The 21,586-nt window shown below is 37.0% G+C and overlaps 4 protein-coding genes across 4 annotated transcripts in view; 2 read left to right on the top strand and 2 right to left on the bottom strand.

The window, feature by feature from the left end:
* The window catches only part of LOC122409532 (tachykinin-like peptides receptor 86C), a 75,568-nt gene extending 68,881 nt beyond the window's left edge, over positions 1-6,687 (bottom strand). The window contains exon 1 of the mRNA XM_043417178.1: positions 6,431-6,687. Coding sequence (XP_043273113.1) covers positions 6,431-6,578 — 148 coding nt within the window. The 5' untranslated portion in view covers positions 6,579-6,687. The remainder of the gene's footprint in view (positions 1-6,430) is intronic.
* GCS1 (mannosyl-oligosaccharide glucosidase) lies at positions 169-4,613 on the top strand. Its single transcript, XM_043417158.1, has 2 exons — positions 169-817; positions 1,309-4,613. Exons 1-2 carry the CDS (start codon positions 617-619, stop codon positions 3,544-3,546), a joined length of 2,439 nt encoding a protein of 812 aa, XP_043273093.1. The 5' UTR covers positions 169-616; the 3' UTR covers positions 3,547-4,613.
* A 3,344-nt stretch (positions 6,688-10,031) lies between the features above and the next one.
* On the bottom strand, positions 10,032-15,820 carry Mybbp1A (MYB binding protein 1a). The gene is made up of 9 exons (XM_043416489.1): positions 15,584-15,820; positions 15,027-15,224; positions 14,473-14,871; positions 13,725-14,308; positions 13,444-13,556; positions 12,839-13,368; positions 11,668-12,600; positions 10,915-11,345; positions 10,032-10,628 (listed from the first exon to the last, which is right to left on the bottom strand). Exons 1-9 carry the CDS (start codon positions 15,761-15,763, stop codon positions 10,205-10,207), a joined length of 3,792 nt encoding a protein of 1,263 aa, XP_043272424.1. The 5' UTR covers positions 15,764-15,820; the 3' UTR covers positions 10,032-10,204.
* A 443-nt stretch (positions 15,821-16,263) lies between these two features.
* On the top strand, positions 16,264-21,540 carry LOC122409277 (eukaryotic translation initiation factor 4H-like). The gene is made up of 5 exons (XM_043416740.1): positions 16,264-16,542; positions 17,238-17,414; positions 18,409-18,602; positions 19,464-19,751; positions 20,141-21,540. The coding sequence occupies exons 1-5, from the start codon at positions 16,511-16,513 to the stop codon at positions 20,284-20,286; spliced, it is 837 nt and encodes a 278-aa protein (XP_043272675.1). The 5' UTR covers positions 16,264-16,510; the 3' UTR covers positions 20,287-21,540.
* Positions 21,541-21,586: the final 46 nt, after the last annotated feature.

Here is a 21,586-nt window from a genome sequence, read left to right as displayed (position 1 = left end):
AATCTCATTTTTGTTTACTGAGTCGTTCTACTAATAGATCGACGGTAACTGAACCTCGACTACTGGTAAAAAGATGATACTTCAAATAATTTGTTAATCGATATTATCGATACAAAAAAAAAGAAAACTACATAACCAACAACAAGACAGAGAGCGCAAATACAGCAGACGTCGTCACATCGTGTTCGTAAAAACGTCTGCTCGAAAAAACTACGTAATCAAAATAACATTCCAAAGGATAACCATTTATCTGCCTTTCTTTTGTACAAAATAATATTCGAGCCGAGAAACTGCGATAAAATTGCATTTTTTATACACCACGTAAATTATAACGTGATTAAACGATTTACGTGGTTATTAGAATTATATATGAATACTAAATTTTTAACCTCGCGATTGTGCCGGTTTCTATTCCTCAACATACTGTTCAAAAAACCAAACGATCATCATTGATTGACGATAGTTCGTTGTTCAAATTTTCACCTTAATATTCACAAACAAACGAGATAAGTTTTGAGCGGATATTTGCCTTGGAACGTTCCACATTGCCACGTGGAAAGTGAGGTTCGGTAGTGTTGATATTTACTGCACAACTCACGTAAAAAACATACATGCAATGGCTAAACCCAAAGGAAATGAAAGATCAACGAGATCACGAGTCAAAATAGTTGCTCCTGACGATCCTTTGGAAGAAACTACTGTCAAAATTCCGGTTTTGAAAACCATACTGACAGCCGCATGCATAGCCGTAGCTGCGTGGTTCAGTTACAAGGGATATTTAGAAACCAGAGTTAACACACCGTACAGTACAGAAAAGGTACAGGAAAAACCTCAAATCTTCAAATATAAAGTTGAAAGAAGTAAAATTAATTCTTAAAGCAGTACAACTGGAAGCTAAATATGAGATTGAACATTCGGAACATTGAATAAATTATGAAAAATATTTTTCAACAAACGAAGATCTCGCAGTAATATAAACTGTTAATTGACCAAGAGACTATAAAAGTTAGTATCGTGGGGAGCCAACCGATAATCATTTTTTACTTTTATCAAATTGTCTCATTCTCTCCTGTAGATCTGGTATCCCAAAAAAGATAGCTGAACTCTTGCAACTCATAATCAATTAAGTCACAATATAAACTTTGACGAGATAACAATAAAAATTGACAAAAACTTCCTAGCATTTAGAGAACACAAACTTTAGAATTATCAGAGGAAATGAATTCTTGTCCCTAAATTAAACATTTTCTGGATACTTGGATACTTTGCACGAAGGTAAAAAATATTAATAAAAAAAAATGAATTCAGTTAGTTACAGTCGCAAATCTAAACAGCCTCGATCGTTACTGGGGCTCCTACAGACCAGGAACGTACTTTGGTCTAAAAACTCGGGATCCTCATTCACTGGTGACAGGTTTGATGTGGTACTTTCCACATTATTTACGCCAGGGTGGTGAGGGGTTTCGTCATTGGTGTGAGCAGGGTGACAGATTGGACCGATACGCTTGGTTGGAACACGACGGGAGGAATTTTGGTACGCAAGAAATTGTTGATGGTGGTGTTGTGATAAGGACGAGTTTCGTGAAAAAAGTTGGTGGAAGTAACGGCGGTGATTGGACTGCAAGGATAAGCGTAAATTCAGAAAATCCTAACAGAAACGGCGAGGAGCTGTCGATGCTTTTTTATGGTGCAATGGAAGGGAAGGCACGAGGACGAATGAACGCGAGTTTGAGTGATGAAAGTAAACTTTTGGGCATCGAAGGATATACACAGGCTTTGGGTACGTTCAAAATAACGTTGAATGCGAGAAAAGGATTCATCGAGGAAAATTCATATTTGACAACTGTTGCGCCGGGACTGCATTTACTGAAAGAAACGGTACTGCATAATTTGCGAATAGCATCGCACAAAGGCTCGACGAAAAAGCACATAATCTTGGCTGGCGAGCAGCTGCCTTTATCGCCGGAGAATAAGAAATTGGAGCCGAATTTCGTCGTGAGTCAAGTAACGTCGAAAATCCCATTCGAGTTCGAGGTGAACTTTGAATCGGGAAGTTTCGTCGATCGTAACGAGAAACTGATGGGACAAATATACGACGATGCATTGGCGGAGCACAAGCGTCGTTTCGACGACAAATTCGAGCGTGTATTCAAATTGAGATCGAAGGGGTTTGACGAGGAAGCGGTAGATTTCGGAAAAATGGCGTTTTCCAATATGATCGGTTCGATCGGTTACTTTTACGGGAATTCCCAAGTCCAGAGTGTCTTCACGAAGACTCCCGTGCCATACTGGAAGGCGCCCTTGTACACTGCGGTACCCAGTCGCAGCTTTTTTCCACGGGGCTTTTTGTGGGACGAAGGTTTTCACGGTCTTTTGTTGGCGGCCTGGGACGTTGATATCGAAATGGACATAATGAGCCATTGGTTCGACCTGATGAACGTCGAGGGTTGGATACCCCGTGAGATGATATTGGGTCAAGAAGCAATGGCGAAGGTACCTGAGGAATTCGTCACTCAAGTAAATACCAACGCGAATCCACCCACTTTTTTCCTCACCTTGAATTTCATCCTCGAGCATCGTGAAGACGAGCTTCTGCTGAGGCACTACAAACTCCTGGACAAGCTTTATCCGCGGCTCCAGGCTTGGTTTGAATGGTTCAATACGACTCAGGCAGGAGATTCGCCAGGAACATACCGCTGGCGTGGTCGTGACGGCACGACGCTCAGGGAGCTGAATCCGAAAACTTTAACTTCCGGTCTGGACGACTATCCACGTGCTTCGCATCCCAACATCGACGAGCGACACGTCGACCTCCGTTGCTGGATTGGCTTCGCCGCGGGCGTCATGACACGCCTCGCCGAAATTCTACACGAACCTGCAGAAAAGTACAAAAACACTCACGATTATCTCAACGACAACGCTCTGCTAAACAAACTTCATTGGTCGCCCAACACTCAGAGCTACGCCGATTTCGGTCTCCACACCGATCGAGTCGAACTTCGGAGACCAATGACTCCCCCGCGATCTCACGCACCATCCTCCGAAATGATTAGGTTCGTCCTGGAAGACCCGACCCTGCGATACATCGACACATCCTTCGGATACGTCTCCCTGTTCCCTTTCATCCTACAAATCGTTCGACCCGATTCACCCCAACTCGGTAAAATCCTTGATGATCTCACCAATCCTGATCTACTCTGGACAAAATACGGTCTGAGATCCCTTGCCAAAACGTCACCAATTTACATGAAGTACAACACCGAACATGACGCTCCCTACTGGCGAGGCCCCATTTGGATCAATCTCAATTACCTTACGCTGCGAGCCTTGAACCATTATTCAGCGATCGAGGGACCCCATCAATCGAAAGCAACAAAAATCTACACCCAGTTGCGTGACAATCTAATCAAGAATATGATTGGACAGTACAGAAAAACCGGATACGTTTGGGAAAACTATGGCGATAAGCACGGCGAGGGAAAGGGAAGTCATCCATTCTCCGGATGGTCTTCTCTCATCGTTCTCATAATGGCGGAAATATATTGAAAACTTTTCGTGATTATTTTTTACACTTTGGATCAACGCTTTTTGTTTCGTTTGTTGTTACTTCTGATTCGCGTTTTCATGGTTCAACTGTTTCTAGAGGATGGCTCGTCCCACCGAATTAGAGCGAAGCGACTGTCAACTGCCATTTTTTAAATTATTGTTCTCCATTGGTGACTGATATTCGAATTTTTTTTCTTCATAACCTATTTTGTATCGCCGCGACTCTGCTGTAATCGTGTTTTCGCTGTTTCATAAAAGTTACCATCGAATAGTCTTTAGCAAATTATTTACACTGTAATTGCAATTTCATTGATTTTGTAGGATAATCATTCGTTGAATGGAATATTCCGATTGTGCATTTTTTGTTTTAATAAAATTCGAGGAAATGTTTCTTCGCACTAATGACACTTGAGCACTTCGCTAGCTGAAAAGTTCTCGGATACAAATTCTCCTGAATAGATAGCGTCTAAAATTTAAATGAACTATAGCACTAACAGTGTTAATTTTCATTAATTTCGTTGACGAATATCGTTTTAGAATTTTCAAAATGAATGTTTATATTTTATGTAGATGGAAATGGAAGCGCGTTTCATTACGAGCGTTGGAAAATATGTTAACGAAGAGCAACAAAATACAAGAGTTGTCAAAATATAAACTCATTGAAGATATCGAGTGATCATAACCTTCGTGTGTAGTCATCAATGACTCCCTCAAAAAAATGAAGTGGAAAGGCAATTGAGAATCGTGGCATATTTAAGAGAATTTTAAAATAAAACCAGGCTGTGACATGTTAAACATTTCTACGTTTCTATTATACATCGGCATTGTTATCCAGAAGAAAATTGTCACGATTACATATTAACTTCCGAGTGTGGCAAATGTAAAACTTTTACGTTGCGATAAAATACTTAAAAGTTTCGAACATTCACAGATCATAGAATTCATCATACTGAATGCATTTCCAGTGTTATTTTGCTTTTATGACGTGTATTTAAGTACGTATGAATAGGTATATTTTAATTCTGTATAACGGAATGTGAAATAAAATTTATCCAACCTTTTTATCATCATGCAGTATACCTTTCAATATGACTCGATTTTCTTCCAATAGTTTTCAATAAAAAATTTATTTATGTATAGATACGAATTAAAACTTAAGAGAAAAAAAATAATCGTTGTTTTCTATTCATCCTTTCATTACATTATATTATAGCGTATTAAACGGCTTATTTTGAATCAAATATATGTACTTATGAATATGTATTATATACACATATATATTCCTCATTCATTAGGGGTACATTCTACTTGGACGCTGACAGCGTTAAGGGTGAATGATACAAAAGTCGAAATAATTAGAAATTGATGAAATTTGGTGATAATGTTCTTCAACATCAAGTGCGAAAACACAAATTTTTTCAAATTTTTCTTCTGTTTAGTTATCAAGTAATTACGCATTAAAGCAGATTTCTTATGCCCGGAATGTATACCTATATATATGGAAACGCTATGCTTATACACGTGAACTTTAGTGATCAATTACTCGATAACTGTACAGAAGAAAAATCTTAAAAAATTTGTATTGTCAAATTTGGCACTAAAGAATATGTTCACCAAATTTTATAAAATTCTGATCATTTTGAATTTTTTTATGTTTTTAGCATGGTTTAGCATGGCAACATTGTATCGCCTGTGCAATATATCCTTAATGGCCGTTTTCTCCGACGCGGTTCAAACTCAGTTCAATTTTTTTCATATAGCTTTGAGATAGAATGAACCGAGTTTAAACTCAGATTAACGTTGGAGAAAATGGGCATTATAGTGTTATTTTGCGTTCGACTTGGCGTTGTAAACGCTACAAGCGTTTAGATGGGTGTTTTTAGAATCGTGTTCTCAACGCTCCCGACGTTCAAGTGGTTGAACGCATCCACAGAGAGAATCGTCTGTTATCTCTGTTATCGTACTACTGCTTGTTTCGCTGTCTTCACTTTTCGATGAATCCAGTGTTATTTCGTTGAGTATAATTGAAAAAGAACTTGTTGGTTCCACCATTTTGTAATCGCATCAAGTCGAGCATGACGTGAACGCAACCAGCGTCACTATGTTCACTTCAAATCGAACACATTTTATGCCCGTTTTCTCCAACGTTAATCTGAGTTTAAACTCGGTTCATCCTAGCTCGAAACTATTTGAAAAATAGTGAACTGAGTTTGAACCGCGTCGGAGAAAACGGCCATTAGCGTTATTAGCGTTATTAACGCTATTAACGCTGTCAGCGTCCAAGTAGAATGTACCCAAAATTTAACCTAACATCCGAGTCTAGTTCCAAATATGTTAACACAGATGTGGCTACGGTCGTTTTCTTCGATAAAGAAAAAAAGATACGACGACAGAGATTCTCAACTTTGTCGACAGTCGAGTAAAGGTAAAGACACATTTACATCTTTACTAGAAACATTTCAACCAAAATTTGATTGCACAACTACCACATATCAACTCTGCAGAACATTCTATTCGTAAATCTATAAGGGCGGGTTGTTCCAACATCTAGGTAAGCCTATCTGACAGTTAAAGGTCTACAAGTCAATGCTTTTACCCGTCAGATAAGCTACCTAGAAGTTGGAACAACCCGCCCTAAATCTGTATCATGAAAATAAATAATATGAAAATATTATATCTAACGATTCATTATTTGAAAAAAATACTTCCATGAAATATCCAAACGTCATCCTGACGTTCACGTGTTTTGATCATTCAATCGGTAGAATGTCTACATTTGTAACATGAAAATCATTTTTCATATTTCGCGCACTCATATTTAAAAAAAAAAATCGTTGGTGTAGTTACTCACGGTTACAGGAACGGGTCTCGATCTTCTTCCTACCTTTTTCTCCCGCGATCCTTGCGATCTCCGTTTTCCTCGACGATCCTCTCCCTCTCCGCCTTCCTCCACGATCCTTTCGCTCTCCCTCTGCCTCTACGATTCTCTTATCCTGCTCCATGGTTCTGATCATAAAGAACTTTCCACACATTTTCAACACACTTTTCTTCCAATGTTTTTTCGTCCTCCCATGTTTGGAATTTATCACTTCACCTTTAACTTTTGCTTATCACTTCACCGTATCGCAGAAAATCGTAATCGCGATTCATTATCACAAAGTTATATTTCCGCTGGTCTTTTTTCCGAGAACGAACTTGGGTTTTTATTCACCAAAAATTTAACTTTATACCGACGCGTTATATTAAAAATTCGTTATTTAATTTTACGACCGATTGAATACGAAAATTAACATAAACGAAAAAAAATATCCCCATTTTCAGGGAGGGCTCTTCTTTGCCTACTCTTCCCTAGGTTTTTTTTCCCAGGAAACCGTTTTTGCGCAAATGGATAAGCCAAATATGTCGAGTAACAGAAACAATTGTAGTGACAAAACCTGTACCACCGTTTCATAGAGAATCGAGTGTGCCCGCGTGCGTGCACGCGTGGTCGGTTGCTCGCGTCCTATTGTTAGCATTTGATTAGTAAAAACTATTCGTAATGCTGTACATAGCTGCGGTTATACGCGTTGCGTGCGTTGCTTAGCGTGCAGCGTTTGCAACTCCGACTTATCTGCATGGAATCTTGCCTGCGCGACTTCAAAGTGATACAGAAACTGTATCGAGCTCGGAACTGTGTCAAACTATCCGCTATGGAGTAGATTTACTGACTGTCCGTCTTCGCTTGCCGACAACCCCATGGCTTTAGGACCGTGCGTTAGGTGCTTTGCTTTGCGTTGCGTTGCTCGGAGTATGCTTGCATCTTAGCTCGCTTGCGGACACGCGCGCGTGCGAGCATACACAAGACTCTCGAAGCTATGTTACAGGCGTCACCAAACTCTTTCTGTTACTGGCCCTTGCCTCGATACTATTTTTCACGAATTACCAAAATTTTACGAATACTCATTCATGTGCAAATTTTGTAATAATAATAACATCGAGTGCGAGGACTTCCCTATCAGCTTATCTATAGTTGCGTCAAAAAAAGGAATCTCAGAAATTAAAGAAAAATAATGTATATTGACAAGGAGCGAATCATTATTTTTTATTAAATTTCAACTTTAACATTCGCTACGTTGTGTTTTCGTGTCTTTTATCGATTCGCACGATCTTAAGTTCTTTTATTTTGTAATTTAGATGACCGATCAGTTGCTTCAGCGAGATTGAATTTACTCTTAAAATTATGAAATAACTGTTAAAATTACAATCATTGATAAAATTATTACCGCTACCAATTTTTATTGGTTTCTATTTTATTTGTTTATCGATTGATTGAAAAAAATTAAATCGTAAAAAAAGATTATTTTAGTCATTCAGGATAAAGTAGGATTCCACGTGTCGTATTTCGTGCCCCGTTTTCTCAATGCACTGGAATGTACAATGCGTAGCGATAAAAGCGCACTCACATTTCACGCCAGTCCTCACCCTACGCCCGTCGGGCGGTGAGTGAAGCGAAAAGCGAAACGTGTTGTGCCTCTCTCCTGTCTCCTGTCCAGCCCTCGGGCCGGAGCTCCCCCTCCCTGTGCGCGCCGAGCGGCGTGAGAGTGAAGCGAATCATGTTGCGCCTGCGCCTCTCCCCTGTCTCGAGCTCCGCCCGGTGTCCGCCCGTCTCCCCTCTCTCCCGCTGGCTGACCGAACGCCTCTATCCCCACTCCGCTCTGCTACTACGACACGCTGGCTATAGCGAATAGTCCAAACACGACCAAGCGTAAACGCGTGAAACGTAAACACGTGAAGAACGAAAACAAACCGAACGAATTATCCAAAATCCATTCGTAAATATTCACCGATTAATTGCCATAATTATCAATACACAAAATTGTATGTACCGAACCGTTGAATAAATTATGATCATCCATTAAAATTATACATTATTTGTGGCACTCTAATATTTATATATTAAGGTATTTTTATCAAATTTTAATTAATATTTTTTTATTTTTAACCTGGAAAACTACTTCACCAAAAAAAGTGAGGTAGTGACGTAATATGATAGAGCATTTTTGGAGAAGAAATATTTTCTGGTGGACATTTTTTAAATTATTTATTTTCATGGTATAGTCGTTACAGGGCGCGTTCAGGGAGTCGCTATTTGCGCTAAAAATACAAGATATAGTAATATCATTCAATGATAACGTTAGCGTTTGTAGCGCAAATAGCGACTCCCCGAACGCGCCCACAGTGTGTACATTTACGAATAGAAATGTCTGGTGGAGTTGATATGTGGTAGCTGTGCAATCAAAATTAAATTCATGGTGCAGTTGTTAAGGGGTAGTATTTGATCACGATAGAAATATGAAACTTGCTTTGTTGGGTGTACATGAATTTTGGTATAGATGTTTTTGGTAGAATTAAATTTTGGTAGAAATGTTTCTGGTCGAACTGTAATGTGTCGTTTAACACTAAACAAAGTCTTGAATTCAATTACCAACAAAATCGAGAGAATCTCTGTCGTCGAATCTTTCGAAGAAAAAAAACTCTAGCGACATCTGTATTGACATTTGGAACTAGACCCCGACTTTAGGCTAAGTTGTTGAGTTCTGCATAACCAAATCGATCTCACATATCAACAATTTTTGCGCTATCTCCGTCGACAATTGCGGCGCCACTAGTCAGTCTGCGGCAAGAGGGAATAAGGGGTACATTCTACTTGGATGCTGACAGCGTTCTCGACTTGGCGTTGTAAACTCTACAAGCGTTTAGATGGATGTGTTTAGAATTGTATTCTCAACGCTCCCGAATGTACCCTTTGACCCTTAATGTCAAGCCGACTTGACCAACTAATTTCGGATTTCAAATCGTTTTTGTCGTGCTCTATAGCTCTACGTGTAGTTATTCGATACTTATTAATCGAAATTCAATTTTGAAAATATTATGAATTATCAAATGCCCACTAACTTTTTACGTTACGAATTCGGAGGTTACTCGAATATATAACCATCGATACTACGAAAAGCGTACGTTTCGTTTTCCGTGTTAAGGAACTATATGTTCTGATCTTCCAATAAACTTTAGATTTGCTTTGAAGGATCCAGGGTTACCCGCCATGTTTCGTTGCAAAGGTATAACTTTTTCAGAAAACAAGTCTACTGCTCACATCCCTATATTAACATGAACAATGGAAATATTTGTTGTTGGAGACCTTTGAAAATGAGGTCGGATTAACACGATTTGAAAAAAAATCCTTTTTTTTTAATTTTTAAATATTAAAAACTCGATATGTAATTCATGATTTTTTTCTAAAATGAATGAATATAGTTATAATTCTAACATCAGGTTCTTTCGTACTACAGAGGTATCGTAAAATCTTGTAGAAATGTCCTATTCTGCTCGAGAGTTAAGGATTAGTATAGCATTCGGGATAAGTGTAGCAATATTTTTTCAAGGACTCCTTCGACTCAATGGACTACGAGAGGAAAAAATTTTGAGATAAACATTAAACGCCGTAATTGAAAAACCGCTGAAACGTACTTATTTGTTTTGTTTTAAACTCGTAACACTTATGTACAAACGATCCATATACATAATTAATTATAAAAATAACGATAATGCTCGTTCTTCAATGAATCAATCAGTTGTTCAATTGAATTTTTGTTTATTCAGTAATAAAACTATAGCGCTACTAATTTTTGTTGTCAAGATTCTTTTTTTTCTTCTTCGTTTCACTCGGTGTTGTACCTTCCTCCTGTATTGGTCTCTTTTTCGTTTTCTCATTCGTGTTTGTTTCACTAGCCGCAACACCATTTTCGATGAGGACGTCTGTGGCATTACCATTTTCAAATTTTGCTGTACTAAAATCGAAGCTTTCCAACCCTTCCGACATAGCTTTTGCTCGTAATTCACGAGCAATTTTCTTCAATTTCTGCTTGTCCTTTTTTTTACTTCGAATTTTCAGTTTCTTCTTGATTTCTTTTTTCGAATTTTTACCACTCATCCCATTTTCCTCGGTCTTCGAATCGGTCTCGACTTCGGATAAACCATTTTCTCCGTTTGATTTTGTTCTGTTGGACAAGGCCGGTTTTGTCCATTCATTTTTTTTCGTGGTTCTGTAATACAATTTTCACATTTTAGAGTCATTTTTGAACGTTCATTCAAAGCCTCGCAGGCTATTTATGTAAAATTTTTTACGGATTGTATAACCTCCAGAATTTTTAAAACATTTGGTAATTTTGGTGAGGTGACTAATTCTAGAAGCAATCCTAGCATTTTTCAATATGCTCAGTTGAGCTAATAAAAATTGTATTATTGTCGTTTACGTCTCTTATCTGGATTACGAATTATTGTAATCGTCAGCAGTTTATTTTAATGAAATAAACTTTAAACTCAACTCACATATTAACAGGAGCATTGATCATCGTTGCTAATTTGATGTAAGCGCTCCTGGCATCATTCGACAAAGAAACGTTTGTTCTATATTCCGATATTGCTACTGCGATCGACTTCCAGTCCCAGGCATCTGGCAAATGTTGGAAGTAAACCACATGCAAAAGCGTCATCAATAAACATACGAATTTTTGCCTAACTTCCTTGCCAACGAGGGAATTTTTCTCGTTCGTTGAATCCTCGTGCGGAGTTTTAAAGCTTGATGTCAATTCTTGCAGAAGATTCAAGCTGTTGGCGTACAATTTCTTTTCCATTGTCAACCTTATCGAATTGTTCTCTTCGTTTTTTATGAGTCTGTTGTTACGGTAGAAAATCGTCAGGAATTCGAGTGCCTGGCTACGTCGAAATGATCGTATCGTGTCGTCAAAAGCGAAGTCGACCTGTTTTGTGAAAAAAGGAAAATTGAGAAAATGAATATGTTTCCACAAAAATTTCACAAACACTAGAAGTTTTTGGAACATCTGGAAACGGGACTCTTTCTAATTCCAAATTCTTAATCAAACAGAACGCGTCTAGTACACAGATTGAGTATTTACTTTCAGTTAAGCGCAATGGTTGATCGAGGGTTGACAGCAAAACCCTGTAATATTAATTTACTCGTGTTTTATAATAAATCTCATTTCGATTTCACTGATGCAGTTACTAAAATAAATGATTATTTTTTTCTTGGAATAATGAACTTTATGTCATGCTCATATTTACCAAAAGAGGAGCCAATTGCCAGTTTCCGACCCAGACAAGTTTCAGAGCATTTTTGAAAAGACTCGCAGGTAAAACACAATCTCGTTTTTTGAAGAATGCGGTCAAATTTTCACCATAAATTTGTACAAGAGTTTCAACCGCAAGGTCGGCTTGTTGGACACATCTTATGAGGAAAGTGGCACACTCAGCGAGCTTATCGCCCATTTCTTGGCAGACAGCGGTAGATCTTTCGCCCTTTTCCATGAGTAATTTAGAGACATCTGTTAACAACTGCGCGTCAACGCCCTCGGTGTCTTTAAAACGTTTGACTGCTGACAATTTTTTCAAGCACGTTCGAACGCGATTTTCCAAAGGTTTTTGATGAGGGTCTTTGATACAGAATTCCAAAAGTCCAAATAGAGGTACAAGCATGTCAAGAGCAAGAGCCATCGAAGGCCCCGAGTCGATATAAATTTCCAGAAGATCGATCACCCGTACGCGGAAGTGCGTAAGTAACTGGGCAGTTTTTTCCTGTTTTTTCGACTGAGTCTGACGATTTTCACGAAGTATACGGAATGCCGCGGCTAAAGATTCGTCCAAACGTTTTCCTTGAGCCTCGTCGATTTGATCGACGTCGATATCCTCGTCGTCGGTTTGCACGGAAGCGTCGCCAAGAGCTTGACGAACAGCGAGACGTAAACGATCCGTCACCGTCTCGTCCTCATCCTCATCGTCATCCTCGTCTTTGTCCGAGTCATCGTCGCTGTCTTCTTCATCCTCGTCCTCGTCATTTTTCTCTTTAACGTTGTCGAGACTCACCTCGTTTGAATACTTAACTTCTTCATCGCTCTCATCTTCGTCACTCGAATCCGAATCTTCGTTGTTGGAAGAGTCACCCGAAACCTCATCGTTCTTCGAAACGAGAGGACTTTTATCGTTTTTCGGGTCCAAAACCTAAGAAATATGAGATTGAGCAACAGGATTAAATACATAAAAACAGATAAAGTATATCTTAACATATCAAAATTTGGAAGCTATTTCCAAAAATTATATCACATCGAGCAATGCCAGAAATCTACATGCAAAAGTGAACTGTAAATATGTCTTAGAGTTAGCAACGAGTTGACCATCTAGTTTTTCCGAACCATAACGAAAAGTCACATAAATGTATGAAGTAAATAAATATATTTACCGAAAGTATCTGATGGATTGAAGCTGCAGTCGAAACAGCGCATATGTGAGGAAACACGCAGTGAACCATGGACCTCAAGAGGTGGCTGTTCCGGGATAAAAGTGACAAAAGAAGATCGACGATAACTTCGACCCATTCCGGTTCATCTTCGATGTTCTCATTACCGTTCTTCTTCCCCTTTTTCGGTTTGTATTTGTTCAACCTTTCGGAACAGCTGTGAATTTCTTTGATAGCTGATATAGCCATTTCAGGTTCAGAGAATAGTTGTAGTCCCATATGAAGATCCATCGTGTAAAATATGTACATAGCCTGCTCGTTTTTCGCAGCTCCCTCCAATTTTGTAATGAAATTTATCATGGCTGACCACGCTTCAGTAGCCGCTTCGGTCAAAGGAGTTCGAAGCGTGCTTGTCTTTTTAACAAACAATTCGTCGTTCAAATGATGAATCAATTCGCTCAAAATCGTTCGCAAGTCACTCAGTTTCGGTAATTTATGGTCCAGTGCTCGATAAAAACATTCCTTGAATTGAGCTTTAAAAAAGGACATTATGAAACAAAATATAAGCTAAATATTTACAAAAAAACCTTTTGTGATTTGTTACTTACGAGCTAATTCAACACCGACGTTCGACGATTCGCAAAGACCAAGATTGAATAAGAACTTCAGCTGATCCAGTCTCCATTTGTGTTCCGTGCTAACTGCAGGATGGCCGAGAAGTCTATGAAGTAAAATTGTTTGAATGCGATTGTTAAAACCCATAAAATTTACTAAATAATGTACGAATGTTTGATTATTTTAAATTGAATACATTAAGATATGAACATTTTCGATAATTTCTCTGTAAGTGATACATTGGTAATCGAAGACTTTGAATGCAAATACAAACCTTGTTAATAATTGAGCAACGTAAATTCTTGCCATATTTGTCCAAGCCTCCGTATTATTGCCTTTTTTCTCTTTCGGTTTTGCATTGCTCACTATTTCGTGATAGAGTTTCGATAACTTTTTAACCCCGTCTACGTTCAAATTTGCCGTTAACAATTGTATGATTTTAGTGCCAGTGACTTTTTCAATCATAATGTCACCCGGATATAGAATCAGTTTTTTCAGAACTCCAACTTGAGTCTTGGCTTTAATATCTTTATCACTCATTACGGATATCAGTTCACTGAGTATCGATTTGAAGGTGATTGATATTTGGTCTCGTCGGTTTTTCTTACAACTTGTAAATCTCCGTATCATGTGGTGCAGAAAATTCGCTGTTAACAGCGACGGTATAAGAGTTTTGTCTTTAATGTTCATTAGTAAGTGTTTGAACAATTCCAGTCCAAGATGTTCGATACTTTTCGAAGGCTTTACGAAACGTTGATCTATACCACTCCAAAATTCTACAAGAAGCTCCGAAGACACTATTTTTTCACAGAATAGCTTAAACACTGGATGACGACAGTACACTATTCGTGGTAAGTCCTAAATAAATAGACATCTTTTAAATTCTTCATACATTCGTTTGCTCAGTGAGTACATTTTTACCCCCATGCAATCACTCTTCATTAATTTTTTCACTCCATAAAAGCAAAATAATTGGAAGGATATTTTTTTCTTTCAAAATAAGTCAATAAAGAAATACTCACAGTCAGCAATTTCAATAGTTCTTTCATGTGTTCCGCATTAATAATATCTTCGTGACCCAAATGTTCTTTTAGAAATTTACTTCCTACTAAAGTAGGAAATTTCTCGTTCATTATCAATAAAATGTAAAAAGTATCAAGTGTCTGCTTTTCCCATGCCTTTCCAAGTTCTTTTTTCAGCAGTGGCCATATTCCTATTTTAAGTGATTTCGTGTCAGATTGCTCAAGAAAATCCGCCAGAAAAAATATGGAAATAAACGAGAGATGACTTCGCTGTTGACCAGCGAAAAATAGGATTTCGAAAATTTTTTGTTGCTCCTCGCATTTACACTGAAGAAGAAGTTTTGATCTTATCAGGGCACCACAGAGTAATATCCTTCCCATGTAAATATCAGCGTTTTCCTATATTAATATAGAAACGTAATTCAAATATAAAAAAAACAAAACCAAACATGTTGCATTTTATAGAATTTTTCACTGTTGTTTGTTTCATCTACAAAGTTGTTATTCTTGAATCAACAACCCATGTATTCATTACGTCTTTAGAGAAAACTCACACTTTTTGTATTGCTGTTTACTGGACGCAGTTCAGTTTCCATTATCTTCAACAAATCATCCATACAAGTATCGGAATTTGTTTGAAGATAAGCTGTCAAGGTAGTGTAAAATCCTTTCCTGGAAAGTGTCCGAGATGACCCGAGTCCTCGGACCAATCGAGTCAAAGCATAATTCAGTTCTTTACTTTCTGTTTCCTCCTAGAATTTTTTTGAATGATAAGTTTGCTGTTATCAAATTTTACATTTTTTTAATGCTCTATTTGTTTTTCATCTATAGCGGACTCAAATTGCTTCGTTTAGAATCGGTCAGAAGTCATTCAGAATATATTATAGTGTATAGAAATGAGTATATTTCATCATTACATTTGTGTATTGTTGTTTCACAGTATGTAAATACTATTTGTTACAGAGATTTGGAGAGAAAATAAAAAAATGTATATAGATTTATGAGGAATATGCCCGATAATTACAAATACTATTCACAAGTGCGTGTCAGATAAAAATTATTAAATTCCGGAGGTTAACCATGAAATTAAATGGGTAAAAATAAAACTTACAACTTTCTTTTGGGACATATGCCTAAGGAGAGCAATTCCACCATCCAATCTTTCGCGTACATTGTCCTTAACAAGTTTGGTAAAACAATCAAGTATCGTCGACCCCATCTTCAATTCTTTTCGTGGCTCTAGAGGAGCACATGAGGTATTTTCGATTTCCATGTGCATGCTTTGCGACATGCCTCGTCGCGTGCGCGTGGAAAACTTGTGGCCCGCACAGCCGCCATTTTAATTCTCGCAGGCTCGAAGAACTACGCAAATCAGGCGAGTTACTCAAATTCAATTTATTCTCGAACGATCTTATATTTCATTTATAAATGGAAATAAGTAAATTTGAGTGTTTTTTTTTAAATTAAATCAAGGCTAATATATCTTTGATTTGAAAAAATATGCCTATATACTATTTGTATACTAAGCACAAATGAAGAAATTTTCAAAAAATTTGACAGTCTCGAATATTTATTTTCCGAGAGCAGGGTATTTCTTTTTATTACCAAATTCTTATGAACTTTTTGAATATTCTTATAGTATTATGTAAATACAATATTGTGCACTCAGGCTTCAAGTAAACACCATAGTGTCAATTAACCTCTGCTAAATAGCGAAACCTTGACCTTGGTTAAGCGGTGTTTCGTCGCTAAATCTTGCTCTCCCGCTCCCTCGCTTCCATACAATAAAAAATCAAACGCACCTATCAAAAGAAACAAATAAACAAGCTTGACTTTTTCAATCGATAATCTCTGTCATTAAATTGTTCAAAAGTGTTTTTCAATTAATTGATAAATGCTCAATTTTTAACGAGTTTTCGTACAACGAATACCTCGCCACGGATGCTTCGTAAAAATTGCCATTTTTCTAAAAGTAAGGAGAAGAGCGCGGTGAGCTTAGCGCGACTCGCGCGGTCCCGGCCAGTTTCGTGCATCCAACATGGCTGGTCGAAGTGTTCACGATGATCCGAGGCAAGTATTCCCTCGAAAATAACATGTACTCGATTAAAGAGTATCTTTTTTCCTTCATCCGTCGAAATTCGCTAGCGCTTTATTTTCAACTTTTGATTATTACTGCCTATTCTTTTAATGTGAGGTTATAATTATGTGTGTGTTTTGCGAAAATCGTCACTGGTGAGGTTAAACGAGGGTTCCGATTCGAGTGCGGCGCAAGGCACTTTGCTAACATGGGGTGCCGCCGCTTTTATATGTCGCCTCGACCTATCCTTCTCTTTTTTCTCTCCTCAACACGCGGCATTATTTTTTTCATTCCTAAATCACCTAATTTAAAAGGAAAAGATCATACTCTTGCTCTCAAAATCGATCATAACTCCGAGGCTGTTGAGTTTTTCTTTGATCCGCTCATTGATAAACTCGATACTACCCGCGTCCTAAGGGTTGAATACGTTCGTACCGTTGTATCAATTTTTTTTAACAACCGATCGAATAAATATCTGATGAAATAAACAAGCTTTTTTATATTTGTTAAATTCAAAAAATTCAATTATAATTCAGTCTCATCAGAATATTAACATTAAACTTCGTTACTCATTAGGATTGTTCTACAATAATTGTTGATAGTTGTTGTGAAAAAGTAGCCAGCTTTTTTCAAAGTTTCTTTATTGTTTATAGTTATATCTTTTTCAAAATGTTCTTCTTTGATACAGAGATTACAAAGGAGGCGGATTCCGCACCAATAGCAGAAAACCATTGCCAGCGGAGCCTCCTTACACGGCATATGTCGGCAATTTACCAGATGGTGTGGTTCAGCGCGATATCGATAAAATATTCGAAAAACAGAAAGTAAAGAATGTCAGATTAGTGAAAGATCGAGAGACCGACAGGTAAATGAAATATTTGTTTTTATGATGCTGAAGTTTGCAAAGTTGAAAATTCAACGAAATGATGTAAAATACTCCAATAATTTGAGTAATTCTCCAATTTTCTTCCCTGCTAAATTTGCAATTCGTAGTTTTTTAACCTGCACCGATACTTCATGAAATAAAAAATTGGTGAATTACGAATGTTTTTTTCCTTCATTTCGTTGGACTCCAACATTGCAAACTTCAGCGTCGTTTGTTTTTTTGTTTTCCATAGTTACAATACTTTCACATATAAAAGCTTTCAATATATGCATTTTCAAAGAAAGTCTTTGTACATCCTTTGAAATTTAAAATATCTTGGTATTAGTAATTCCATAATTTTAAACGAATTTGTTATAAAAAGCAATGTTGAATTTTTCATTTTCTGCAATTGCTTTAGGATTGTTTAGGTGATTGTATCGTGTTAGGATACAATGTATCATTTAGGAATTAGGTGATTGTATCATGTTATTTTCTCCAGACAATGATCAACTTCAGGGAGATATACAACAAAAGTCGTTAAGAAAATAAAATTAGAATTTCAATCATTAGTTTTTAAAGTTATTCAATAAGAAGCATTGAAAAACATGCAGAACCTTAATATCTTTGGATGTCTAAACTTTGTATTGAATATTTTTTCATTACTTCAAAATGTTAACGTCTTTAAGATGTAACTAACATCATTAGCATATTTCATCATTTATATCTGAGTTTACAAACATTGATACAGGGGTTTTTATTCTAGCATCAGTGTTCAGAGACCACTAAGATATGTAATATAAATTTGATATTTTTTATTTCTCAATATTAAGATTCTCGTAGAAACTAGAAGAAATGAAGATAATACTTATTATCTTTCTGAGTTCCTGTATATGAGAACTTGTATCAAATATAATTCCGTTTTTATTAGTTCACCTGCAATGGATTGTCATTGAAATGATTTCAGCACTAATTTCTATGCAATTGCATCTTTCAGGTTTAAAGGTTTCTGTTATGTGGAGTTCGAAGAAATAGACGATTTGATGGGTGCTCTTGAGCTCAATAGCTTCGTCATGGTAAATGGATACCAAATAAAAATCGATGTAGCAGAGGGTAAAAGAAATGACCGAGGTGGTGGTTTTGACAGAAGGGGAGGTCGTGGTGGCCCCGGCGGTGGTGATCGTGGATATGGTGATTTTTCTTTATATTGACTTCTTTTGATACTCACTTCAAATGCACCTTCTATAAGTTTACTTGGAAGCTTTTTTCTATCAAACAAATTTTTATTTACGAAAGAGGGAGATGGAGATGATAAATGATTATAATATTAACTCAAGTTCCTTGTGAGTCATAAGTGATTCAAATGAATGTTGAATTGATAAAATCACGATTATGATACGTTTACATCTAGTAAAATCTTCTGTGAAATCATCTTTATCATTGAAATTCATTTAAAAATGAACTACTACAATTTTAATAAGTATTGCTTTTCGCTATAAATTTATTGAAGGATAGAGCAGTTAGAAATTCTCTTACAGTCTAAGACTCCCGCTCAACATTTGTTCCTACACCACTTGGTTTTCCTTTTGAGTATTTCCAACGAATCATGCATTGAAGTTGACGTCAATGCGATTACATTTTTGAACAATCATGTTTGTGGGACATTATATCAATTTTTAGATTCCTTTCCTCTCAGACATTAAGACAGTATCAAGCTTCAATGAAATAATGAAAAAATCACGTTCTCTGATTTGATCAGTCAAGTTTCTCTTTTTGATCGGTTGAATGAACGTTCAAATTTTGGCGATGGACCGTAGTTCTGGTACATCAAGGTTCAAGAGCAATATCTTTCCAAAGAAGCTTAAAAAATGCATTAGATTTATTCGTTTACCTGAATTTTCGAAAAATCCTGCCGTGGTGGACTCTATAGCGCAGCTGGTTCAGTACAAAAAAAATATTGAAAATTTTGTACCTGGTGTAACATATTGAATCTTTATGTAACGGAATTTTTCAGAAGCTTTGTACCCATAACTAATATGATTATATGAAAAGGGGGGGTAGGAGGCGGCCCAGGAGGTGGCAGCGGCTACGGCGATAGACGACCCCAGGGTGGAAGAATGAATAGTGGAAGACCAGGAGGTCCGAGTTACAATGATGCTCGTACTAATCGTGGTAATTACGGTAGTTTCAACGAGGATGTGGGCGGTGGATCAGGTAGAGAATGGGGATCGCGCGGTGGCGGTGGATCGGGAGGTCCGAGATCTCAGGGCGGACCTCGCCCTAATCGGGATGGGGAAAGGAAAAGTTATCAAGATTCATACCCCAAGGAACCACCTCCAGGTAAAACTAACCGTCTAAATTTCGTCAATTCCACGTTTTCCAATTTCATCATATTTTCATTTGTTTCTGAGAGAAGTAAAAGCCCACTTTTTTTATACAAATAGTTGATAGTCAATCAATTGAACACCAGAGAACTTGAACTGCATAAAGCTTTTTTATTTTCAGTTCTTTGAATTTTTTTAATTTTACGTATTTAATTTTTATTTTTTAATCCGTTACGCCATCGAGCCAAATCATTCAGTTGATGAAAAACCTCAATTGTTTAATCCCGTCAATAAGTTTTCGGATTTTCATTGAATTTTTTTGTTTTCAAATCCGATCCGTAGAATTTATCAGCATACAAAGATCAATAACAGTCGAATTGATGGAAAAAAATCATCTGATTGCAGATACAACTGGTCGTAAGCGATTGGTGATGTTAAAAAGAACAGTGCCGACGCCGATAAACTCAATAGCTGAGTCAAGCAAGTCAAGTTCGATTTACGGGGGTGCAAAGCCCCGGGAAGAGAATTTGAGGCCTGAGGAGGACAAATAAAAGTTATGTAACACACGTCTCATCATAATGAATAGTTTTTATTTTCCCCCCTCCCCATCGCGGAAGAGGGGAAAGAATTTTGGGAAGAGATTTTTTTACGAAGGAAACATCATTGGTTAAAAGAACATAAAGAAGAAAAGTAGAAGGTGCTCGGAAGATTTTTCAAATTCAATCAGGAGAAATCTCTTTTGCGATTGAGGTTTCTGAAGAAGAAAAAAGAAACAATGCATTCGTGTTGATAAGATCGTTAAAGCCAGCATGAACGTTTTTTTTATCCACTTCAATAATTTTCTGCTCCGAGGGAAGTTCGAAATAACGAAAAAAAAGAAAGAAAAAAACAAGGAAAAGAAAATTGATCCACTCACAATCGTTTAAGAATTTTTCTCACCGATTAATGTGCATCGAGATATTTCGGTGACTGCAATCTGAACTTGTAATTTTCTATTCCATTTTCCTCCACCTCATTCGCCACTAATATTATAAATTATCGTTGCAGTATCTTTTTCGTTTTCCTCTTTGACTAACAAGAGATACTTGAAATCATAAGAATTAATAATTATTTTTTTCTCCCTCCTTCCTATTCCATGTCCTTCATCCTTCGTCCTCCGACTCGTAAATTATCCAGTGCGTATACAATGAATGTTTGAATGTGATTAATTAATATTTGATATAAGAGGAAGAAGCAAAAAACAACAATAAACCAAAACAAATATGATTATGAAGACTCTTTGGAACAGAAGATACGAGTTTCGAATGAATTATACCGATTTATTAATATCCGATTGTCGAGTCGGCATATTAAAAATATCCATTATTTCATTTATAATTAATTGTAATTCCGCAATAAGAATGAAACTGAAAAAAAATGTAGCACTAGCTACCAATCCGGAAACGAAGCGAGTGTCTAAATGCGAGAAAGATTTTTACAGAATTGAACGAGAACGCTTATGGATCTCGTGAATTAATTATACATAATTATTAATTAATTAAATAATACCTCCAATGGAAACTGCGTCATTGACAAAAATTACTGTGCATTATCGCGCTGTTGTTAACGTGCGACGACCAGAGACGATATAGATACAGATTATGAATGAAAATAATGAAATTTAACAAAAAAAAAATTAATAAAATGAAAATGAAAGAAGCGAAAGAAAGAGAGAGAGAGAGAGATCGATGAGAAAAACCATGTAAAACCGATGCTTGTATATGTATTTTGTTTCATGATAAATAAAGTAGATGTTTGCTTCGAAACCCGATTGTAATGAATTGTAAACGGATAAAATTATAAACGAAATGT

This window comes from Venturia canescens, chromosome 1, assembly GCF_019457755.1.
Source record: "Venturia canescens isolate UGA chromosome 1, ASM1945775v1, whole genome shotgun sequence".
Classification (NCBI taxonomy): domain Eukaryota; kingdom Metazoa; phylum Arthropoda; class Insecta; order Hymenoptera; family Ichneumonidae; genus Venturia; species Venturia canescens.
This window is presented reverse-complemented; position numbering and strand designations above follow the sequence as displayed.